The 16,833-nt window shown below is 40.3% G+C and overlaps 1 protein-coding gene across 1 annotated transcript in view; it reads right to left on the reverse strand.

Moving 5' to 3' along the window:
- The window catches only part of gpc5a (glypican 5a), a 100,304-nt gene that overhangs the window by 34,563 nt on the left and 48,908 nt on the right, over positions 1-16,833 (reverse strand). Inside the window, exons 7-8 of the mRNA XM_084005873.1 lie at positions 15,704-15,824; positions 4,452-4,614 (exon numbers count right to left, since the gene is read on the reverse strand). Of these exons, the coding sequence (XP_083861999.1) occupies positions 4,452-4,614; positions 15,704-15,824 (284 nt within the window). The remainder of the gene's footprint in view (positions 1-4,451; positions 4,615-15,703; positions 15,825-16,833) is intronic.

Genomic DNA, 16,833 nt, shown 5'->3' on the forward strand with positions numbered 1-16,833 from the left:
GCTAATCATTACAATAATAATACTTCAAATAATAGCAGCAACAATAATAACATTTGCAGATAAAACAATGTTTAGTGGTCCAATGAAAAAAACCAGACAATTTGGCCCTCGACTTGGCAATCTGGACATAATTTGGCCCTCAGTGAAAACTAATTGGGGAACCCTGTAATAAACTAATAGTATAAAGGCTCAGCACTGTGTTTTAGTCATTTTTGTTTTCATCTTTTCTTGAATGCTTAAACTACTCAACCCCACTTAGTATGTCAACATTTGTATCAGCACCAGCAGTTTGTAAGAAATTGGTCAGTAATTGATATATTTTGGTTCTCAAAATTCACCAAATTGATGAAATCTACTCAAAATATTCTCCTGGGGGGGCAAGCCCCCAACCATAGTTTCCAAAAATCCTGTGGGAAACACTGTTACCTCCACCAACTGTGTCGTGATTAATAAGCCACCATGGCCTGTATATTCATATCTGAGCCAGGCAAGCTTTTCATGTGATTAAACCAGGTGTATAATTATCTCATCAGGTTCAGTCACAAAGTATGGCTGCAGCACATAATTGTCTCATCCCTAACCCTTGAGCACCTTCTGCGTCACCTTTTTTTTTTTTTAACCTAAATTAAGTTCTGGATATCAAAGCGAACGCTTCTTTTCTGAGTGTAAAGGTGAATTGAATGTGTGCAACAAATACACAAAAGGAGTTTGTCCTTTGTGCACTTAGCCACAGTCCGGGCCAATAAAGCTCCACAGACATGGAATACATTATAGCTTTTCTTAATGAGTGTTTCAATTACCTCTATTAAAATTGGTAATTAGGATGCTGGTTATGATGCTTTACATGCACTGTATTAGGTTGCAATACACAACACTGTGATATTACAAAAGTTTTGACATTGAGGTGCTAGTTCTCATTAGTGTTAAACGTCCCTTTCATTTCATTAAGGGAGAATGTGTGTGTTTGTTGGAGCAATTGGCAGGTCTGGAATAACTGCACAGCCTGATGTGGGAATAAAAAATACATGAAAGATTTTAAACGCATGCTCTCTCTCTCTCTCTCTCTCTCTGATATGTCTTGGATTCCTGAGTTTTCTTTAGTCTGTGTTAACTGACAAGCTGTGAGCAGCCACTGCAGCTTCATGTTTAACAGGGTGAAATGAATCAGTCCTGTTTTGTTTTCAATGCGTGCTTTCAAATAACTCTCTGGGTTTACAAAAGAAAAGAAACAGATTTGCCTAATTGTGGTAAAGACAGCCATCCGGGCTGCTAACTAAGCAATCTGAAGCGCCATGCAGAAAGCACCACACTGAAACATTTCTGAAGGATGAACTGTTCACATTGTTGCTTCTTATCGCATACATAGCATCCTCGCACGACAGTAATTCAGCTTAATGAGGATAATCCCTCAAATCAGTCTCGTATTGTCTACCCTGTTTTATTTCCTTATCATCCTGATCTATTGGCAGCATGTTCTGCTGATAAACATCAAAGACAAAAGGAGAGGGATTATGGATAATGCGGGGAAGGAAATAAAATTTAATTATACATGGTTTTTCAGTATCTGGTACTGAGATTGCAATATCTCTGTGCTCAATTTACTTCGATAGAATGACACGCTCGTCATGAAGTGGAAATGGAAGTATATCATGCAGTCTCATAACGTTTATATAATTCAAGTTTTGAAAACTCAGATTTGTAGACTTATATAATCATTATTATTATTATTTAACAAAATTATCATAAAACCAAACCGCCACACTCTCCCTGTGAGTTCCTTCACTTGTGACTTGTGAATGATAGTAGTTTTTCAGTCCTGTGTGATGATCACGTACTTGGTAAGATGTAATTAGCGTTTTTTTCCCCACTGGTTCTGTGGTTGCAAGTGTTTCTAGTTCTGTTGTTGTATTTAATATTGTATGTCTGTCTCTACAGCTTTCTGTTCTGAAGTACAAAGACTGAAATAAAAACTAACATTACCACCACTGTGATTTAGCCTAATGATAGCCAATGTATCCGCTAGTACTGCAGCAACCGTGTTTCTAGCAACATATACAACTGAATTAATAGCATTTTTCATACGTGGAGATCGAAGTGTCGACTGTCTTAGTATTTGGCAACGACTCGGCACAGCTGATGCAGATTTGCCCGATTTGTGTTTGTAATCTGTGTGACGATCTCAGTCCTTACAACACATAGCAAACTCTCTGCCTGCACTATGAGCCGTGTGCTGTATTTACATGCTGTAATTGTAAAGACTTGAAGTCTGCCATCAGTGTTATGCTCACAAGTTGTCATTTGTCATTCTCGATTGGTCGTCGTTCTAAGAGTCTTACTTGAGCTTGTCAGAGGGCAGATGCCAGACAGCAGAGTAAAGAGATACTGACGCATGCAACAAGTCCTCACATTACAACAAAATGTGCCGTTTGCTCTAGAACGGCACATTGAAGCTTTTCTGACACGAGTATAAGTATAAGTATAAGTAGGCAACACCATTTGACTGTGTCTTCCAAAACCGTTACGAAGCACCGTTTGAAAGAAAATGTGTTCTATGATGTGACAATGTTACGGTTAAGGTCAGGTCAGTTGTTAGTTGTAACCATAAAAACAACTTCGGTTTAGAGGAAGGGGCAACAAGATATCGTTAAGATACCGGCATTTTCAGTAAAGACAGTAAAAAAAAATACATTTAAGTAAAACTAGAGGGATAAGTTCAATAATCTTTCTGAAAGCTACAGAAATAGTGGAACACGGTCCCGGCATGCCGATGTCAATAAGCATGAAGCATATTGGCAGCTTTTGTTCCTCTAAGGAGGAAGCTTTCATCACTCCTGACTTCCAGCTGTGGGGAGCGTAGTGCTTCCTTGTGGGGCGAGATAAGGTCAGAAGCTAAATATCAATGTGACACTCAACATTCACCGAACATTCGATTCCACACAAGTTGCCTGACTGTGGAGGATTATGATGAGGCTATTGTGGAATTGCTCTCTAACAGATATTTGTGCTATTACGTCGATTCCTCTCAGCCACAGAGGACTCATAACATTCAGGTCTGGTGTGAATGGCAAGTGTTTATTCGTGTCTGACAGGATGAAGGTTTAACACGTGATTAATAACCTGTGCCATATACCGGATAATTCCTGAGGGTGTTGCATATCTATGATGATGGGAAATAATTCAGTGTGCTTGTTTAGCTGTGACCTTTATTGAAGAGGTGTTTCGGCTTAAAGCTCCTGGAAAATACTTTCTATTTGATTTGTGAATACAAAAAAAAAACCCTATAGAAACATTATTTGCACTGATTTGATTTGGTTTCATAAAAAGGTAAGGCCTAATTAAGACTGGAGTCCAAAAGCAGTACTTTCCTTCAAGATGATTTGGGGCATATTTTTATTTCTGTTCATAAAATATAATGGATAGTAATTAGATTAAGTATTCGCTAAACTTTCAAGCTGCTTTATATCGTCTAAGACTATTTTTTCAGTAAGAGAGTAATAAAGTGTTATGTTCATCGCGCTGCTCTATCCTTGACTTGCAGGTTTCACTTATTCTTTCAATTCTACCACAACAATAAAACCAGAAAAGAAGAATTCCTTCACCAAAAAGTAATCAAACATTTTGTTGCAATCGATGCAAAAGAAAGACCTGTAGAAGCCTGCAGGGACTGACTGAAGGTCTGGTTCAGGTGGGGAATCCTTGGCGTTTGCATGAGGGTCAGGCAGCAGGGGACGGATGCTTGACAGAGGTCACGACAGACAGTGGGTCATAAATATGGGAGACAGGCTGATCTGGCCTGTGACAAGGAAAGGGCAGCTCTACTGTAATGGGTGATAAATGTCAGAGCCTCCCCACAGCCTCAGATGAGCGATTGTTAAGCAGCTTCCTTGAGCCTGAGCTGCTAAAGCCTCCAGACGGACTGACAAGCAGTAAAGGAAACATTTACACGGATAGAACGGCTTGTTTGGATGACCCCCCTTCCTCGCTGTTGCCGTAGGCAATATGAGAGCGGTGATTAATCAGGTTGTTAGCATGTTTGATGGAGAGTAGAGGAGAAAGGAGAGGGGGAATCTGTGTGCAGAGAGGAGGGTGTGACAGGTAACAAAATGAAGAGGAGCGCTCCGCCGCTGTGATTCATTAGGGGTTACCGATCCTCTGAGGAGCAGTAATTTTTAAAGTAACGGGCCTTGATTGCAATAATGTCCCCATAGCAACTATTATCTTTAATGACTATTATTATGACTGTCATAAAATGATGACTGGAGCAAGTCTTATTAAAATATCGTATTATGCAACTGCGCCTTCGAATGTCTACACTGATTAGTTGAATTATGCAACTTTAAACAGGTAGATGATTCAAACGCAGAAGAATAAGAACATATGTATCACCTGTTATATTTATGTGTGCTCTGTGCTTTATTCTGGCTCTGGAATGACAAAAAGACGAGACTTACATTTGGAGACCCTGGAGACTTTCTTCTTAACGTCGCCACCACCCGAACCACCACAGCCGTCTTCGTCGTCACAGTCGCCGCTGTAGTGTCCCTCTGCATCTCCACTTCCTGTTTCAATCTGGTCCAGTGACCCCAGTCTAGGAATGGACTTCCCTTGCAACAGCTAGTTGTGAAAAGAAAAAGTTTGGGTTTAAAATAACCACATTTTTAACAAATGTATATATGTGTATTATTATTATGTATATCACATTCATCATTTGCAGCAGGATAAAATGAAGCACATCCTCTCGTGGCAAGATAGCACAGAATAGACGTTCAAACAGAGAAAGGGAAAAATGAGGAGAAAATGCAAAAGAACAGCTGATTATGCTGCTAATGAGCCACAGTCCTCTAAGAAATAAAAAAAAAAAATTGGCTGCACTGCAAATAGCATATTTTAATAACAATTTCAGCACAGATATTTTAACTGTATCCCATGCTTTAAGTATCATCTAGATCGCCACCATCTACAAACTCCAGGAGTCTACAGTACGTTACATGACGCTTACCCTTCTCGGCTGCAAGGCAGCTAAACTTTCTGCTGCGTTGCTGCGCAGTAGAATCTCAATCAAAGACTTGAACTGGATACCAGGGGAAATACATGGGCTAATTGGCTGATTTAAATTCATGGTGCGTCATTGAAAACAAGAGGGAATGCTTTGTGTTGATCAGAAAGGTATTGTCTCTACTAATTAATTGCTGTTGTGGTTCAGTGCAGAGGAGCAGAAGTGTCGGGGTTGCTGCCATGGCTGAGCTCAGACATATCTGAGTTGGTAATTAGCCTGTCTGACTCTCAGCTCCTCAGTGGTGACAGGTTAGAAGATGGAGAATATTGAGAGTTTGGCCAATCTAAGTTCTCCGTCCATGTGTATAATTGGCATGATTTTCTTTTCATTTATGTCCGACCACACTTTCAATGCATTATTCGGAATAATGAGTTTCTGTGGTGAATGAGATTAGCCTGGTCTGATCGTTGGACTGAATTTGAACTTTGTGCTTCACAGTCTGGAGGTACATCACGGCCTGAGGGGCTCCGTATGTGGAGTTCAAAGGCTGCTGCTCTGAGCCCCATTGACATGTGAGACAATATACCTGCAACATTCACCTCTATTTATTTTGGTAGAAATGAGCCTGTATGTATATGTTCATGCAGAAGGTGTTGTTTTTCTTTACACATAATTAGATTCTCAAAAATGTAAACCACATAATCTTTGGTCAATTCAATTATATTCTTTCTATAGTGTCATATCAAAACAGAAGTATTTCTAGATGATTGATGCATGAGGAGAATAAAGCGAGAGATGATTTAAACCAAGTTCTACAGGTTTGGAACTGTTCTGAAACATTTTCTTACTTATTTACTTGATAAGGAAAATATTTCTGTTCCTAGTTGACTTCTACAAATATGTGTCTCTCGCTCTCTCTCGCTCTCTCTGTCTCACACACACACACACACACACACACACACACACATAAAACACACACACAAAACAATAATGACAATAATTACAAACACACTCACCGATTTACTCCTTTTTGGTGTAAAATAAGTGAAAACTACATTCATTACCAGCAGCGACATCGACGCTGGTATTGTTTTCACCCTGTGAGTTGGGAACATGTGCTCCTGGAGACGCCCAGTATAGTGGGAACTACCAAAGAAGCAGTTTGAGTCCGTTTTCTGTCTGATGCAGTCATGACACTTCACCGGTGTAGTTGAGATCAGAATGAAGGCAGAGTTTGAAGATGGGTGTTTTGAGCAAGGAGGGCCGGAAGTAGGCGACAGGAAGTGTGTACAAAAATTGTATATCACAAGCCTCATCCTTGTTAGATGAACATCCATAACACACAAGTTTTAAAAGAAACCCTAACCCATTGCTTGTGTAATTACTGGCAGATGACACAATTTGCATGAAAGGATAGTCATTTTTTAATAAGGCCTTGTTAGCTAATGACATCTCACAGCAAACTAATTTGTTCCAAAGCTGAGGAAACGTTCGTCATGTTTGAATAAGTCTGTCAATCAGCAGGCTACTCCATTCCTTTACTCTCCGGTGGCGAGGGGAGCGGCAGCTCTGTGTTTGACTGTATTGAACGGCTGTGCTGTGTTATTGGCCTGACTTCTTTGAATGATATGGGGCTTTGTCTAACACTGGCTGGAAGACAGGAGCTCTGATTTCGCTCAGTGCATCTCCAGATGAGAAGGGGCTCTGAGTAGGCACCCTTGGGCAGGCTTCTGGCTCTTACCGTATGTGTGGAGAGTTAATTACCACCAAATACCAGTCACTCTTTTCACTAAAAACAAACTGCTAACATACTAATAAAGGATATGTGCACTGAATCGTCTACTTGGCTATTTTCTTTTAAACTCGCTGCTCCAATAGAGAGCCAACACCACAAGAGATTTTTCCCACAGTACATGAGATAATCACTAACTAGATGTTGAACGTGAATGGAAATGTGGTCCATATAGGTGTGTATGTTATTTGCTATTATTAGCGACATATCTTAATATCCGATTTACCTTGCATTATGAGTAGATATATTTTAGTCCCCTTTTCCTGTAATATTTACTGTTAATGTAAATTCAAGCCGTTAAAGCCAGTGGCTCTCAACCTTTCTGAGTCGTGACCTGCACCCAGAATAATCAGGTTGGTAATCGGCATTTAGAAATGACACCCCCCCCCCAATATGATATTAAAAAATATTCAAATAAAAACCTAACTATAGCAATCAACTTCCTATTTCCTTCAGCGGCTCACTTGTTCAAATGATTGACTTTAAATGTTTTGCGTTGAATGACTGATTGGAAGAATAATTACAACTCAAACGTGCAAGTTGGACATGGCCATTACTTCCAATGGAGGGAGTGGTGACACCGCTGCGGTGACAGCTGCCGAGCCATAAGAGTGTACGTTGCATGTGAAGTACTACACCGACTACAATGTGCATCAATGTCATTCTGTCATTGACAAGAGGGGGGAGTTATGGCTCTGTCGTACTGGCAAGAATAATGGCCGACAAGTTCATTATGTACCTCTATAAAGTCCCGAAGTTAAGTACTTTCAACCAGGACTTGAGTGACGGTGACGAGGACAGCGAGGCGGAGGAATAATATTGTGAGAATGACTTCTGGTGTCGGTAGGATCCTAGTTAGCCCTTTTGAAAAATTGTGTGCTGCCCTTTATTGCGTGCAAAGCATTTGCATTGTGTGTTTAAATCTCAAACTCAATATCTATCACGTGGAGCGATTCAGAAATGGCTTTCATGTTGAAATAAGTTACATTAATTGATAGATATGTTTGATTGATTTGTTTATTTGAGTGTCCTTCGCCATATGGAGCCCAGCCCATAAGAGCATCAAGACACTAGACAGCAGCAACAACCAGGACGACCACATGTCAACGCAATTCCTGAGATATGTATTTGTATATATGACGTCCTATTACGCAGTAAGCTGCATCACAGATAGTATATTCTCATCGGCTACATCACAACGTACGCATTTGTAGTTTTGACTGCACAACACTGCAAAGCCAGAGAAAGCAGTAAGAAATGTACTGGCACAGACCTGCTGCAGCTCTATGATATCTTCATCACCCGCTGCATAAGGAAAGCCCAAAGCATCAAGGACACCAGTCATCCAGCCCACACACTATTTTCACTCCTGCCATCTGGAAAACGCTACCGGAGCATTAAATCACGCACCACCCGTTTCAGAGACACTTTCTTCCCACAGGTAGTCAGAATAATGAATAGTACCTCCACACACACACACACACACACACACGTGCGCGCTTATGAGCTTTTTATTGTGTATTTTCCCCCGGTATCTCTAGATTACACTATCCATTGTGTTGTTTTTTTATTCCTTTTCCAAGGTTGAAAGTGCCACAGTCCAACAATTTTATTTATTTATGTATTTATTAACACAGATGAACTTTGCACATGCAGGTAAAAGTAAAATATACGAGCAATTGAACTCCACATCATGTATTTGTAGCTGCAAATGTACTTTGTCAGCCTCTTAATATAGTCATTACAAATAATATTAATAAATCATGCCATTGTTTAAGCATTACTAAAACAACATGGAGGTCTCTTTTTTTCCCTGTAGTCTAATGCTTAATGTGTTAACTCAGCTGTCAACTCCAATTTGTGACCTCAAGCCATTAAGATATGTACACTATCTGCGTCTGCGGTAAAAGGACAAGGTGAAGGCCGTGTTATTGCATCATGTAACTGTAGGAGCACCGTCGTGCCTACACACACAAGTATTTCCCACCACAGATGAATAGGTTAAAGTCAATTAAAATCTTCGAACAGATTATGCATCAAGTACGTTTCCTAAAGAGGTGCCGGGTGTCTTGTGGCAAAAGGAATCCCACCTTCAGAGATCCAGAGCTGAATACAGCTGTGTGTGGAGTTTTCAGCTCATCAGTATTCCCTTTGAACACACTCTACTATCTGTAAATAGAGGCTGGAGGACAGATCTTACAATGATCATATTTGCCAGTCAGAGGAGAGAAGTGTCAAGATGCGAGTCGGCTCCCGGGACACACACTGTCATTTTCCATCTCCCTCACTGCAGGAGCAGCGCTGACAGGGTGTTGATCCGGGCCAAGTGCAGCGGCAGCAAAACAGGTCAGGGAGCGATAGAGGCGGGAGTCGAAATTACAATATACAGTAACGATGAGAGTCAATACCTTCAAGTCTGAGGCAATGGTTCTCTTCCGGACAAAACAGAGTGGGTCGCTCCCTCGGGAGTTGAGAGGGAATCACAGCCCCAAGTGAGGGAGTCTTGTTAACTAGGCGGTTTGGTGCAGCATCAGCTGAAATGCAGCCGTTGTGGTACAGAGGAAGCTGAGGGGCTGAGATGGCAAGGTTCTCAATTTACCAGTCCACCTACCTCCTCACCTGTGGTCATGAGCTTTGGGTAGTGACCGAAAGAATGAGATTGCAGATACAAGGAGATGAAATGAGCTTTTCTAGTAGGCTGGCGGGGCTCAGCCTTAGAGACACGCAGAAGAGCTCAGAGTTGGTTCAAGTATCAGATCAGGAAGCCTCCTGGATGCCTCCCTTTAGAGGTTTTTCCAGGCGCATCCAGCATGTAGGAGGCCCCGGAGTGGACCCAGAACGCTTTGGAGTGATTATATTTGTCGTCTGGCCTGACAGTATATTTAATGACTTGTTTTTAAAGATGCATTTCTTCAGAAGGAACCTTTGGATAAACAGGGTAGAAAAGTCAAGGTCAAGTATTGGAGATGTGAAGTAATTCCAACCTTATCCTTGAAACACGATCCCATGTTCCTGAAACATAAGTGTTTTCAATCATCTGAACCCAACTATATCTAAAGCATCACTTAGTTGCAGACACGGTAGGAAAGAAGGACAGAGAACATAGTGAATACATTCACTGTGAATATTTGGTCGAATATAAGAAAACCATTTTTTAGAGAAAAAGGCAAAAATAACTACATATGAATAGAATTCTTAGAAGAAAAGGCTGTTAAAAAATGAAACGCATATATTATTCAAATGTGATTTTGTAACAATTTGCAAGATTGTAGAACTTTAATGCTGCAATTTATGAGCAATTACACAGAGGGCTATGCTGCTGTTGCAAACTGCATATTAATTACGGATAAGCATGATTATTTAAGATACAGTTGTTATTGAGGTATACAGCTGGATTTGGATTTGTTGTTTTGTTGTTTATCATCATCTGTGCAAACCTTAGGGGTATAATGAATGGCCTGTTTGGGTTACAAAAACAAATTATCATGCTGCAGGTATTGGGATTTTTGTTTCCAATTAAGACCGGCTTGCACGACCCTGACACATCAGACTTTACCGATTCCTTGCTGGGTACCGACGTGATTTAATCAAACAACCTAAGTCGCACTTTGCAGGTGTGGCGTATTAAATATTAAACATTCTTTAAGAAAACAGGATGATGGTCATAATTGAGACCGTCGTTGCTCATTAATTGGACTTTAACAGTCAAATGTTATGATGTGGTATGCCCATTGAGGAGCATGGCAAATAAAATGTGAATAAATTCTCAAGTGTTAATCCTTTGGACTAGGGGAGAGGGGGACATGAATAATTCACAAGCAAAACTGCTGGTCAACCACCACATCAATGGCTGGTAAATAATTCAGTCCGCAGACAGGGTGAGGAGCTGCTTGCTCCTGATTTTGATTGAGAGACACAGGGACAGGGCCTACTTATAGATTCTTGATGGGTTTTACCACATCAAGAGCAGAGGACAGGCGAGAAGGAGAGGAGCCAACAAATAATTCATAGGAAAGAGCTGCTGATGAGCAAGATGATGAAATCTAGAGTTTGTATACTTAGATTGCATGATGAATTTGTCAATAGCAGTACTGCTGTTTTGTGTTTTCCGGCTGCCTCGGCTGTGGAATAGTAATGATTTCATTTCACATTTCCATTTGATTCTGGGGGAAATTGGGAGCGGTTTCTGCACTTCAGTTAGTCAAGTTCAAGGACAAAATAAATGGAAATGGTCAAGAAAATGTCTCATATGTAGATGAAAAACATGAAAATCAACATTTGCATGGACAAATTATTCTTATCCTCATAAAATACCCAACAGGAGTATCTTTAAAGGTAATAGAATTTCACCTTTCGCCCTCATCCATAGGATATTTGATTACACACCTCCTCTCCAGCCATTCAAACAGGAAAGCTGCCATTCATGCATGCATGCACGTGTACGTTCAGGTAAGTTTCATCATATTAATGAGGTGCACCGGTACAATAGTGATTTATAGAAGTAATATGGAGTGTGGTCTAAACCCATTGTGCACACAGTCACTCATGTGTACAACTGAATGAGTGTGTGCACTGGTATATGTAATTGATGTGTTTGCCGGTCATAAACTCAGCTGCCATTAATCCCCCCCCCCCCACACACACACACACACACACACACACACGTACACACACACACTCACACCCTCTATACTTACTTTCCCTTGCATTAGTATTCATATACCACACATAAATCAATCCAATCAATTAAAATGTCAAAGAATCACCATTTAACACTGGCCGCATTTTATATCTGAATGTGACCCACATATCTTCCTCGAGCCCCAGTTCCCATCTTAAACAGCCACATTGTCATTGAATGAAGTGACTTCCTGACAAGCAGTTTTTCCAACTTGCCGGCCTAAAAACACGTGTGGTCAACACCTTGAAGATGGCAAAGGAAGAACAAATGTGACGGTTAGAAAACTGACGTTAAGTGACAATTCAGGTCATCCACACAGGCTGACACTTGTGTCGCACTTCACCGGCTAATGAGATGCCAATCGGAATTATTTGCAAATCAAGTCCCAATGAGATGATAATGCAAACTAGACTCAAGGACTGTGAACACACAAGCTGTTTAATGAATAGCACCAGATGCATGACATAAAAGTCTGCAATTCTTAGACATAGCATCACTCGTAAGATTCCACCTTCCTCCATGTCGACTTCTTGTGTGAAAATGTATCATTTTTATACTTTTTTTCTGACTCGAAAAGACTAGAGGAAAATACCGTATAACCCTGATGATTAATTATCGCTCTTAAAGGCATTCCCTGCTTCAATACGCCTGTGCTCAACAGCATGAGTATGATACTTATGAGCAGCACTGTTCCTGGTATAAGGCACCCTGCCTGATGAGGCGTTTCAATCCAATTTCACTCAGTTTCCCAGGACGGGGCAGTGTGGGTGGTGTTGTTTAGGATTAGACGAATTTCATCACGGAAGTCCAGTTTGAGTAACAGATTGTTGATTAAAGGCACTGTAATACGCCTTCAGACTTCATGGTGGCAACTAGTATCTTTCAAAATATGCACTTGCATGTATTTCATTGGCCAGCGCCTAGCCAGATCGCTCTGAGGCCAGGTAAAAAATGTTTTGCAGGAGCCCTCCGTGCTCTCCCCAACCATGCTGCTGCGATAGACTGCCTACATTGAAATGGCAGCAGAGAAGACTCATATGGCCGTCCAAATGTGGTTTTAGTCTTATTTTTCCTCCATAGCCAGCAATTAAAATCACACCAATCTGTTGCCGTCCATGTTATGAACTTTTTACTCAATATAAGGTCCGAACAATGACCCCAATTTTTCTATGAGCACTCCTGATACACTATGGGCAGTGAGTGCTTTGGGAAACGAACTGAAATACAGACCAATTTAGAGGACATCACCTGTAAGTGTCAATTGAGATACCATGCTAACACGGGGCGAACATGCAGACACAGATGCTGCGAGGTGACAGTGCCGACCACAGGACAAATTCTACAATGCCTCCGAATGCCGTCTGTTTTAATCTGCAAGAGCATTTGGGAGAAAACAAACACTGTGATAAATTAATTTGCAAATCAGTGCCTCATGTAACCAATATGAGGCACACAAATAGCACGACAAAACTCTTCTCTTCTCAGTTTGACCCAGAGTGTAATTTGGTTCGAGTGTACTTGAAATGATGCGACAATTACCTACAGGTTATTTGCATCTTGATCTTCCCCAAAAACCCAAACACAGAGGTGAAGTAGCTGGAATAGCTAATTGAACAAGATCTGGGTGGTTATCATTACGGCTACATGAAAAAAAACACACAAGGTTCACTATTTACCCTCCTGAACAGGAACTGAACAGAGTGTCTTTATTTCTATCCGCCTGCGTGCGCTGCAGGCTGTGCTGGCACAGGCCACGAGGCTTTGGCAAACAGCACTTGTGCAAAAGGGCAAATGTTGAATTCAACACAAGTTGATTTTAACTACAAAAAAATTCAGATTTTTGAGAGCCGTCCTCCTCTCTCTTCCAAGAACTGCTTTTTGAACATGGCTGAAGGCAGCCATCACACCTCTACACATCACTTTTTAAAACACAAGGTTTTAAATTGGCCGCATTCAGACTAAATCAGCAAAGTAAACAAATAGCAGCACATTCAGCGTCTGCAAATCACTGGACCAGGAGATGTAAAATCTCCCACTCAGAGTGGATTCATCACTATCAGCTTTATAAATGTTTACTGGGTTACAAATAGGAGTCAGAGTGGTTCAAATGATGTGTAAATGCCAAAAACAGACTTCTGAATTTGAATGATGCTTTATGTTTGAATGTCCTCAGAGAAACAAAATGAAAAAAAGATGATTTTAACAGCCCATTTGAAATTATCGAGAGCTCCGCATGTCTTTGCACCTCATAATAATAATAACAATAACAATAATAATAACAACAACAACAAATGGCAAAATAACACTGTCTTTTTAATAGACATCAGTTTGTTTTCAGACCACTGAGGAGGGTTGATCATAGATAACACTTAACATAATGTGAAGAAAAACAACATCTTGTAATCAGCTTTGATTGAAACATTATCTTTTATTTAATGTCGCCTTTGTCGCGCAAATCCACATTTGCTGATGTTTTGTGGGGCAATTTACAGAAAGTGATTCAGTGTGTGGTGTTTCATTTTAATTACATTCATAACAAACTTTCATTCTTTACCGATGACACCATTTTGACAGAAATTATGTCTGATGATTATATCTGCTCATTCCAGGGACATAGATATACAGCAGATACTGATATTCTCTGATTTTTGAACAAGCTGTAAATCTGAAAAATCAAATGTTGCACTGTGAGCTGTGTATTCTTGTTTCTTTGCTGCGTGTCAGACCTACATCTACCTATTTGCTTCCATTCATTTCCCTTCCCGATAACTGATAATAAGCTACATATCAAATGCTACGCCAAAGTGTCATTTTTCATCACTGCTTGTTATGGCACTAACAGGTTCAAACAATGTCTGTTTCAGGAAATGTTTCTGCTTTAGAAAAATAAAGAAAAGCAAAATAAAAAAATGTTTTCACCATGTTAAACTCAACTGATCATGAACAGACTATTTAGCTAACTATTTAGCTTATTCCTGATGTAAACAAACCTTTAACAGTGGCAGAAAAAAGTAAGAAAATGAAATGCCATCATTAACCAACCAGCTCTAGATGAATGATAATGTCGCTCTGTACCGGCTGGGTGTGTATACAAGCAACTCGTTGCTATCCAGTTCATCAGATCAAGTCCCCGATTGATGGGGACGCACATGATCCGTCTTGGGATGATCAAATGAATCACAGACGAATGATCAGCTATTAAATCAGAGGTAACCAAAGAGTGATGTTTAAAAGTTACACATCATCTCAGAAGATTAGAAATGATCAGATAATCTCTGATGATCTGACGCCATAATCTGATTTAGAGTAAATAAAGCAGATGAACCATTTCTGAGTATTCAAGCTGATAACAAGTCTTCTCCTGTATGTACTGAAGCACATATCTAGAAGCACATTTAAGATGCAGCTGGCAAAAACACTCACACAAAGACATACATACAATGAATGTCATGGAGGCAGATCAGCCGCCCTCAAATGGGTAGGATATGGATTTATGTGTTCTGACATCCCACAGATGGTGTGAATTAGTCAGGGAGGGGGTGCCAGCACGAGGTCAAGAGAGATGACCTGGCCTTCAGCCTGCGACTAGGGAAGCCAAAGCAACAGACATGTGAAGCTGCTGCTGCAGTGCAACAACCCAGAGGCTGCTGCAGCAGCTGTTATTGCAGCCACAAAAGAGAAAGTGCTCCCGTAAACTGCCCTAATCGCATCATCCTGAGAGATAAACAGCGCTGAAAGGAGCCGCAGTGGCACGATCGTGCAGAAAAGCAGGCTGGGTGATAGAAAAGCTGCATTGATTTTGACAAAGAGCAGAAAGAATAATTTTGTAAATCTGAAGACACGCAAACCAGACCAAATGGCTTTCTAAATGTGTAAAGATTGATTTCTTTTTTTTTTATTTCATCACCTGGATTGTGCATTTGAGTTTTCTATTAGTTGGTACTTACTGGTAATATGAAAGATGATATAATTACTTAAAGTGTAACGAGTAAAGGGCCTCAGCTTTGCGAGCCGTCGTTTCTTTTCTTGTCTACCTTAAAGAACAAGCCAAAAGCTAACGAGAGATTGTTACAGAACATAACAGAGAGTTAGCAGATTGGCCAGTGAGATAGTTACCTGTTTGACAGAATGAGGAATGGAATTATGGACTTAAAGTGGCGTGAGCCGCAAAAACAAGAGAAAGAAAATGAACAAGGTACATACAGTAAATATGTAGACAACAAGAGAGGCTCACCTGATTGATGTGTTTCAGTTTGTCAATGATCTGATTTATTACAGGGTCTGCTCCCTTCACTTTAACTTCAGGGTTGGCGCTCTGAGCCTTGATCCCGTTGCCGACCACACGCACCGTGTAGCTGTGAACACAGTACAAAAGACAAAGAGGTCATGTTGAGACATGTTGGAGCCTCACAATACCAGCGCTGGAACGTAAATAAACACTTTTACAAAAGTGTATTTTTAAGTTATACTTTGTAGGGGAAATAGTTTTAGTTTTCAGGGACAGCGGGGAAGTTTGTGTCCTTAAAGGCAGAGTAGTTCATTTTTACATTAAGTGTAGGCCTATACGTACAAAAAAACAGACAAAAAGTGAATAAAACACCATGCTTTATTAAAGATTAAACCGGTGGCTCCCAAACTTTTTGTCTCATGATTCGTTACAAATCTAGAGCCTAGTTTGGGCGTGATGTTTCATTTGTCTTTGAGTTATAAGCAGCTCCACCAAAGGGACATTTCACTTCTATAATACTTCTCAGATGGCTTCATTTAAATTTGCCCACATAGGTAAAACTAATAATTTGCCAAAAAAACAACAACAAAATATTAGAGAAAAGCACACAAAAAATAAAGAGAGTGTGCTTAGAACATAGTTTTTTCTTCATCCCTCACGACCCCTCAGATTCATCTTGTGACTTTGTGGAAAACCTCAGACTAAACTGCCTATCTGTATGCAAAGGAGTTCAAACCAGTTCCAGCTACAACAATAAAATGCTGCTATCCCATGCAACAGTATGAACAATTTAATAATATAATGTATGATCATGTATCAGTAAGATGTACTTCTTCCACCGTATACACCAGATACGTGGGAAAACTCGACACTGGATGAAGTCCAATCTATTTTCTCTTCTTCTCTTGTGGAGCGATACTAAAAGATGATCAATAGTCTGAGCTCACACAAAAGGTGACGGCGTTATTCATTTTGTAAGCATACCCTGCAGTTAAAGTGGAATTTGAGATGAGGCTGAAACATGAGCAGGCGTGTGTCTCTGCTGCATGGCTGCATATGACATGTATGGTTTTATTAAAAAAATAATGTACATCAAGCTCTTTATGTTCTCTATTAAGAAACTATTAAACCACACG

The sequence above is a fragment of the Eutrigla gurnardus genome, assembly GCF_963514095.1.
Source record: "Eutrigla gurnardus genome assembly, chromosome: 1".
Taxonomy (NCBI): Eukaryota; Metazoa; Chordata; class Actinopteri; order Perciformes; family Triglidae; genus Eutrigla; species Eutrigla gurnardus.